The 8839-nt window shown below is 29.8% G+C and overlaps 1 protein-coding gene across 3 annotated transcripts; it reads right to left on the bottom strand.

The window, feature by feature from the left end:
- Positions 1–646: 646 nt before the first annotated feature.
- LOC103573462 (uncharacterized) lies at positions 647–8503 on the bottom strand. Of its 3 annotated transcripts, none has more exons than XM_008552561.2 (6): positions 7439–8503; positions 6573–6596; positions 3971–4092; positions 2942–3184; positions 2635–2871; positions 647–975 (listed from the first exon to the last, which is right to left on the bottom strand). In XM_008552561.2, exons 1-6 carry the CDS (start codon positions 8482–8484, stop codon positions 860–862), a joined length of 1788 nt encoding a protein of 595 aa, XP_008550783.1. In that variant the 5' UTR covers positions 8485–8503; the 3' UTR covers positions 647–859. The 3 variants fall into 3 exon arrangements, with proteins under 3 accessions (XP_008550783.1, XP_008550785.1, XP_008550784.1); XM_008552563.2 differs by having other exon boundaries at positions 2639–2871; XM_008552562.2 differs by lacking the exon at positions 6573–6596.
- Positions 8504–8839: the final 336 nt, after the last annotated feature.

Below are 8839 nucleotides of genomic sequence, written 5' to 3'. Positions count from 1 at the left end.
ATTTCGAAATTTTTTTACCATGTTAATTATGGTACTGAAGTTAGCAGAGGTCTAATAAGTTTGGGATTTCTTTTCTAGATAAAACGATAAAAAAAAAAATATTTGAAAAAAATGCACGTGTAGATTTTTGAATTTGCTACATGTGCATTTTTTTAGATTTTTTATTTTTGCCATAGATTTGTTGGAAAAATAAAATTTCGAAATTTTTTTACCGCGTTAGTTACGGTACTGAAGTAAGCAGAGGTCTAATAAGTTTGGGATTTCTTTTCTAGATAAAACGATAAAAAAAAAAATATTTGAAAAAAATGCACATGTAGATTTTTGAATTTTCTACATGTGCAATTTTTTTTTTTTTTTTTTTTCGGCACTGATTTGGTGAAAAAGAAATCTGAAAATTACTTATTGAATGCAAGCCAGAATCTCGCGTTAACCATGATCGCATCTATTATTGAAAATTTTGAAAGATCGAATAGTGTTAAATTTTCCTTTTTGGAAGTATTCATACATTTATTTTCTCACATAAAATTAATATACAGTATTTACAATTATTTTAAACAATAGTCTTACACTAAAATATAATAGTCAATTATAGTAATTAATTGTGAAATTAATATTAATAACAATAATTATCTTCAGTCGTCGATAATGAAAAAACAATTGGAATATAATTAACTGTAGAATAATTTTATCTATTTACAATTAATAATTAATAAATAATTATAAATTTTTCACTTATTTACTGATAAATAAAAATAATAATATAAAAATTGACAGTCTGTGAAAATTAAGCGAATTCTTTTTTTTTATATGAAAAATTAAAATTATGTTTATTGTAATTATTATTATATATTAATTAATTCTACGATCGATGCCTTGACGATTTATGTTTGCAGTTTATGTAAGTCACTGCTTCTCCATTTACGACGCGAACGTAACGAGAACAGGCTCTAAAGAAGAGTGCAGGGACGCGTTGGTCTGTAAAAGAAATTATTATATTTTACAATGTTTACATAAATTTAAAAATTTAAAAAAACTCATGCGAGGTCAAAAAAACAATTTGAAAACAAAGTCCACATTCAAACGCTCGTGTTATAATTAAGGTTGTGAATTAAGACCGTGAGAAATTTGATGACATTTTGATCTTGACCGAGTGAGAATGGTTAACGATTTAAGTGTTCTATAAAATTTGACATAAAGGAAATTTCACAAAGGAAATTTCATGATGGAAATTCCACAACGGAAATTTTATATTGGAACTTTCAGTAAGGAAATTTCATATTGGAACGTTCAGTAAGAAAATTTCATAATAGACGTCCACAAAAAAATTTCATAATAGAAATTCTTCACAGGGAATTTCGTAGTGGAAATTTTCAAAAAAAATTTCATACTACTAATTTCAATAAAGAAATTCCATATTAGAAATTTCAGAATGGAAATTCCACAATGGAAATTCTTCACAGGGAATTTCGTAATGGAAATTTTCAAAAGAAATTTCATACTACTAATTTTAATAAGGAAATTCCATATTGGAAATTTTAGAATGGAAATTCCACAATAGAAATTTCATCATGGAAATTCTTCACAAGGAATTTTATAATGGAAATTCTTCAAAAGAAATTTCATTTTACTAATTTCAATAAGGAAATTCCATATTAGAAATTTCAGAATGGAAATTCCACAATGGAAATTCTTCACAGGGAATTTCATAATGGAAATTCCACAACGGAAATTTCATATTGGAACTTTTAGTAAGGAAATTTCATATTGGAACGTTCAGTGAGGAAATTTCACAATAGAAGTCCACAAAAAATTTCATAATGGAAATTCTTCACAGGGAATTTCGTAATGGAAATTCTTCAAAAGAAATTTCATGTTACTAATTTCAATAAGGAAATTCCATATTGGAAATTTTAGAATGGAAATTCCACAATGGAAATTTCATCATGAAAATCCTCCACAGGAAATTTCACAATGGAAATTTTTCAAAAGAAATTCCATATTAATAATTTCAATAAGGAAATTCCATATTGGCAATTTCAGAATGGAAATTCCACAATAGAAATTTCATAATGGAAATTCTTCACAGGGAATTTCATAATGGAAATTTCACGAAGAAAATTTCATATTAGAAATTTTAGTAAGGGAATTTCGTTGTGAGAATTTCACAATGGAAATTTTTCAAAAGAAATTTCATATTACTAATTTCAATAAGGAAATGTCACAAACGAAATTTCATATTGAGAATTTCACAATGGAAATTTCATCATAAAAATTCCACTTAGAAAATTTCACAGTGGAAATTTTAATTTTATAATGGAAGTCAACAAAAGAAATTTCATTATGGAAATTTCACAAAGGAAATTAAACTATATGAAAATTTCATTAGTGAAAGTTCAAAATGGAAATGTCATAGTGAAAAATTTTTAACTTTCGTCACGGAAATTCCATTATGGGAATTTTATTGTAAAATTTAATTAAGGGAGTTCCATAAAATTTTATGACATTTGAAAAAAGTATGAAAAAATTTTTCACGTGCAAGCAAAATATAATTCACGTGCACTGTTAAAATAATTATTGCAAAAACTGAAAAGAAATCAAAAAGCGACAGTTAGTGATGTTAGCGCACACACTCACATGCCTTGTTATCTGTGTTATCATCCGCGTGACAGCTATCCTGGACATAGAGAGCTGGTTTGAGAGGCCTTCCCTCCTGGTCCTCGACTTGGACCACCAGTCCATGATTATTGGTCCCACTGGCGTGAATTCTCGGAACCTGGCGCCAATATCTCAGCGCTTGTCGGACATCCAAAGCCAAATGGCTGCCCTCAGATGTCAATGGAGTCACCACACTGTCCATTAGTTTTTTCTTCGCTGCATTAATTAAAGAATTTTATTTTAACTCATTAACTAATCAATTAATTAATTAATCTAGACGACTTACATCGATGTTTCTTTAGCGATCGCATGTAAAAGTAAATTGATATCCTTATTTTTTTATCTTCTTCGTCTTCTTCTTCTGACGGACTGTTGGTGCTCGATAACAAGCTCATGTTCTGAGGAAGTTTATACAGACGCAATTTCGCGGCGACCACATGGTCGTTGGACGTCAGATTTATTTGAAAGTACATGTTCATTGAAAAAGGGTCTGCCCAAATTTCAGCGTCGGTATTTTTGGGAACCTCACCTTAAATTTAAAAAAGAATAACTTTAGAAAATCCATAAATCGTTTATAAAAATGCCGATATCTCGACAACTGTTCGAGATATCGAAAAAATGAAAGACACCAAATTTGTAGCTTATAAAATATCCTATAAAATGACTCAGGTCTCATATTTTTATTTTAAATACTTTTCATGCTACAAATTTTCAAAGTTTAATTTTTAAAAACTCGAAATTTTGAGGTAATGATAAAAAGTATCGATATCTCGAAAACGGTTCGAGATATCGAAAAAGTCAATCAGACTAAAATTGTAGCTTATGAAATTTCTATTAAAATGACTAAGGTCTCATATTTTTATTTTTAATACTTTTCATGCTACAAATTTTCAAAGTTTAATTTTTAAAAACTCGAAATTTTGAGGTAATGATAAAAAGTACCGATATCTTGAAAACGGTTTGAGATATCGAAAAAGTCAATCAGTCTAAAATTGTAGCTTATGAAATTTATATTAAAATGACTAAGGTCTCATATTTTTATTTTTAATACTTTTCATGCTACAAATTTTCAAAATTGAATTTTTAAAAAATCGAAATTTTGAGGTTGTGGTAAAAAGTTCCGATATCTCGAAAACGGTTCGAGATATCGAAAAAATCAATCATACCAAAATTGTAGAGCACAAAATTTTGAATTAATAAGTGCAGACCAATTATTTTTATTGTAGTTATTATCGGAGCTGTGAATTTTTTTTATTAAAAAACCCTAAGCGGGATTCGAACTCGCGACTTCAAATTCAAATTCAAAAAAACTTACAACTGGGTGTGAACATCGTAAGTCTTTCTCGTTGGACTTGGTTATCAGTTGACGTAAGATTGAACCGTCCTGTCATTGCCAGAACCCTCAGCTTGATATCCTCAATAGCTTTTTGCCCTTGACTGTTAAAAAAAAATCGGCAATTACTAAAAATAATTTAATTTATCTTGATAAAATAAAATTTCAAACCCTATACATGCAGTATAATTTTTTTTATCTATCTAAAGATCAGTAGAGCTCATAACTCATGGCTGTGAGTCGAGTTAAATTTAAAAATCGGTAAACTAGTTAATGTAAGTTAGGACGACGCTGGAAGTGTTAAAAAGCAAAGCAAGAGTGGAATCGCGAGTTAAGTGTTAATATATATGTATATATATGTGTGAATGGTATGTATGGTCAGTGACCCAGACAGGCCGCGTGGCCAGAGGCGCTACTCGTTATTATTGCGATCTAGACACTGGCTAGACAGGGAGAAACGTCAGCAGCACCCGATTCCCTTGACTGTCTGTCTGTTTCTCTGATGTCCATCGGACTCTGTCTCTGTTTGCTCTCACTTCCTTTCTCCTTTCATCTCTCGAGGCCTCAAACTCCTCTTTTTATATCCTTTCTCAAGCTCCTTCACTGCTAATTTGCAAGGTAATTTACTCTTATCCTTATTTCAATACCACGTTTTATTATTTTATTGTTAACGATTTTTATCACTCGGACTTTGAGTGCCGATATCTCGACAACGGTTCGAGATATCGAAAAAATATAAGAGACCGAAATTGTAGAGCGTAAAATTTTGAACAAAATTTGTTTAAAAAAATTTTTTATATTCTTATTAGGCTTCGAGTTATAAATTTTGAAAGTTTATTTTTTAAAATTTCCGAAATTTTTCGGGTTAAAGTATAAAAGTACCGATAACTCGAAAACGATGCGAGATATCGAAAAAATGTAAGAGAGCGAAATTGTAGAGCGTGAAATTTTGAATAAAAATGGTATAAGAAAAAATTTTTTATTTTAATTAGGCTTCGAGTTATGAGTTTTGAAAGTTTGGTTCAAAAAACTGAATCTATAAATAAAAGATTTATTTGTTTATTAATTATAAAAATGTCGACATAACACTTGATTCAATGCACGCGCGTGTCAATCGCGTCGCGCCAGGCATTCTACAACATTGCGTCGCGTACGTGACCCGTCTGGTACCTGTCTGGGTATGAAAACGTGTGTACACATCTGTATACTCCACGCTGAGATTTCAAATGAGACTCATATTAATAAGTAAGCCATTAAAAAAAAAAAAAAATTATATTTTATATTAGACCCGAAGAGGAAGTGACCCACATTCTCAAATGCTTAGATTGGACGTTGTCATAAAAAATATCATTTTTCAAATAACTTCTAAAAATTTTTTTTTTAATCTGCTGTTACCAATGCCGCAAAATTTGTAAAAAAATTCACTAAAAATTACAGATTAATTCGTGGCACAAAATAAAAGAAAAAATGCCTCAGAATTTTTTTTTATTTAAATAATTTTTCGAGTTACAAAATTTTTAATTTTCAAAAAAAAATTATTTACTCATGAATTGTCAGTTAAAACTGCCGATATCTCGAAAACGCTTCGAGATATCGAAAAAGTCAAAGACATAAAATTTGTAGCGCGTAAAATTTTAAATAAAATGGCTTAGGTTTCATTTCTTAATTTCAATAACTTGTTGAGTAATCAATTTTCAAAATAAAATTTTTGCAATTTTTACGATTTTTGAGCGCTGGTATTAAAATACCGATATCTCGAAAACGGTTCGAGATATCGAAAAAATGAAAGAGGCAAAATTTGTAGCGCGTAAAATTTTAAGTAAAATGGCACAAGACTCATATTTTTATTTCAATTAGTTTCAGAGTTATGAATAATATAAAATGAAAACTAGCGAAAATTAAAGAATCCAGTTAAAAAATCATGAATGGAAAAATAAATAATTAGTTGCAGCGAAGCAATTAGAGAAATGTGACCACAACAAAAAAATTTAAAGAAAGGTGGAGAGAAGAGTGGGAAGATAACTACGCCAATGTCGGACACGAATGCATTTTCGCGTCTAGACTTAATAAAATAAAAGAAATGCCAACGAGCATGTACGTCGCGAAGGGGCAACAAGCTGTGGCCAAGGTGGGGACTACAGTTACGTTATTATATTTTAAGGAAAGGGCACCGGGGGCGTGAATTTAAAATTTTTTTTTTTGACAAATTTTTGTAAATAAATTTAACGAGAAAAATTTAAAAATTTCTCTTGTATGAGTTCAGAGTCCGGAGTCCGGAGTGCGGACGTAAATATTTTCGTTGCTGCAAGGGCGCGAGATATTTTTACGGTTCAGGTTCAATGAATTTACAGGAACGCGTTTTTTTTCTGCAGAAAGATTCAAAATTCTTATTTTTTTATGCCAATTTTTACTTATGAATTTTTTTATTTTTTTTGCCAAAAATATATTTCGCAAGATGCCGGATCCTGGCTTTGGTTCAAAATTTATAAATATCTGGCATTGAGTTTGAATAAAAAATGAGTTAGAATAAAACAAGCTAAAGCTATTGGTTAAATTAAAAGCAATTCCAGAGCTTCAAGCTTACCTATCAAAGCTCGATTGATTCCCACTAGAAATTATATAAATTTAATTAACAAGCAGTTTTATTTATAATCTAAAAAAGAAAATTTAAATATCACTTATTCTAAATCTACAATAAACTTTTTTACTTTTATCATAGTGTCCAAATTATCCACTTTACCACCAAAGTCATTGTATACTTTTTTGTAGAAAATTTAATTTTGTACAAAAAAGTATTCTTATATATTTGTCATATTTTCAATATTTCGGTCACAATTTGAATTTAAAGTCAAAAAACTACTGAGAGATTCAAAAGACTACAATTTTCACAAACCAAGTTCTTAAAAATGAAATTTATATGCCATGTATCAAAAATATGACAAAAACATAAGAGATCAAATTTATAGGAAATTTAATTTCCTACAAAAAAGTATTCTTATACATTTGTCATATTTTTAGTAGTTTAGTCAAAATTTTGATTTAAAGCCAAAAAACTACTGAGAGATTCAAAAGACTACGATTTTTAAAAACCGGGTTCTTAAAAACAAATTTATATGTCATATAATAAAAATATGACAAAAACATAAGAGATCAAATTTATAGGAAATTAAATTTCCTACAAAAAAGTATTCTTATATATTTGTCATATTTTCAATAGTTCAGTCACAATTTGAATTTAAAGTAAAAAAACTACTGAGAGATTCAAAAGACTATGATTTTTAAAAACCAAGTTCTTAAAAATGAAATTTATATGCCATATACCAAAAATATGATAAAAATATAAGAAATCAAATTTATAGAAAATTAAATTTCCTACAAAAAAGTATTGACAAATTTTTTTCCTAAACCCAATACTTTCCAAGTTACATTAATTTCAAATAAAAAACTTACTCTCGTCGATGCGCTAACGCCAATTGCTGATAAGCCGACAAATTTCCATTATCGTAATTCCAAGAGTCATTAGCCCCCTTTACCTCTTGATCCCTCACATCAAAGCCCTCAAACCCAAATTCGTCATCAGATGCATCGTCCCCCCTCTCTTCCTCACTCTCATCAACTTGTTCATTCAGCGCCTCAGGTATCACGCGATAAACATCATCTTCAACCCACTCCAGTCCCTCATACTCCGACACCTTCTTACCCGGCTTTTCTTCCCTCCCCCTTTGACCCTCCACCGACTCATTTTCCTCTAATTTACCATCAGGTTTCGCTGTCCCAGGCAAAACAGTAGACAAGTCATGAAATAAATTATTTACACTCGTGCTCATTTCCAATTTTTCACTGCCATTATTTTCATTTCCGGTTTCATTATAACCGATTTTGAAAACGACATGCGGTTCCATTGCTCGAGCGAATGCCAAGTGATCATCATTATCATCCGTTTTATTTTCTCCCACATTTTTTTCAATATCACCCCCACCCCCATCTTCATTTCCCCTTTCAAATTCCTCCATCTTATTCGCCAAATTTTCGTAATCCAAAACCGCTTGTCTATTGTAAGCGTCAATGTCAATACTGTCATCATCTCCATCATCATTTTTTTTAAAAAAATTATTATACTTTTCCGTGGGCTCTAAATTTTCATCAAAAACTTCCCTAAAGTTATTTCTGCCCCCCAAATAATTGTCGTCATTTTTTTTAAACTCCCGGTCTCTTATCGCCAATATTTCCTCTAAGCTATAATTCAAACTTCTCAATAATAATAAATCCCCATTACTCAAGTCTCCAGTTATTATTTTTAATATCGCTTTCTCCAACATCGTCTCCAATGTTTTTGGACTGAATGGAAAATTTTTTTCAGATCCATCCAAACTCCGGCTCACTCGTTTCAATAAATAATTATCATTTTTATTATTCTGCAGATTTAAATTCAAATTTGATGGACGTGTCCATACGCACGTGGCGATGTTTAAAAAAATAATCACTCTCAAATTCATTTTTTTTTTTTTAACACTTTTTTTTTTAGTCACTCATCGTCACTTGAAATTTGAATTTTTTGAAAAAAAAAAAAAAAAAAAAAAAAAATGAAATAAATATGAAAATTAAAAAAAATTTTTAACAGACGGTAATGTTGACGGTACGAGATGTAAGACTCAACTGAGGTGACCGGTGTCGGTATGAAAGCATAAGTACGCGGTAATAGTCAGCCGCGTAGTAAATTTATGAGTATTTATATTTTTTATATATATGAATATATATGTATATGTATGTATATGAGTGTATGGATGGATGTGAGTATGAGGATTAAAAAAAATTAAATAATAAATTTTTTTTTTGTATTTTAATTTTTTT

The sequence above is a fragment of the Microplitis demolitor genome, chromosome 2 (assembly GCF_026212275.2).
Source record: "Microplitis demolitor isolate Queensland-Clemson2020A chromosome 2, iyMicDemo2.1a, whole genome shotgun sequence".
In the NCBI taxonomy this organism is placed as follows: Eukaryota; Metazoa; Arthropoda; class Insecta; order Hymenoptera; family Braconidae; genus Microplitis; species Microplitis demolitor.
Note: the sequence above shows the minus strand (reverse complement) of the source record. Positions and strands in the feature narration are given on the sequence as shown.

Bases quoted from the DNA above. Each gene is read 5' to 3' on its own strand.
- LOC103573462 (XM_008552561.2), bottom strand. From the start codon at position 8,484: ATGAATTTGAGAGTGATTATTTTTTTAAACATCGCCACGTGCGTATGG. The intron at 3,185-3,970 runs GTAAGTTTTTTT...TTTAAATTTAAG, and splicing joins TACGATGTTCACACCCAGTT to GTGAGGTTCCCAAAAATACC. The intron at 976-2,634 runs GTGAGTGTGTGC...TTTCTTTTACAG, and splicing joins TAACACAGATAACAAGGCAT to ACCAACGCGTCCCTGCACTC.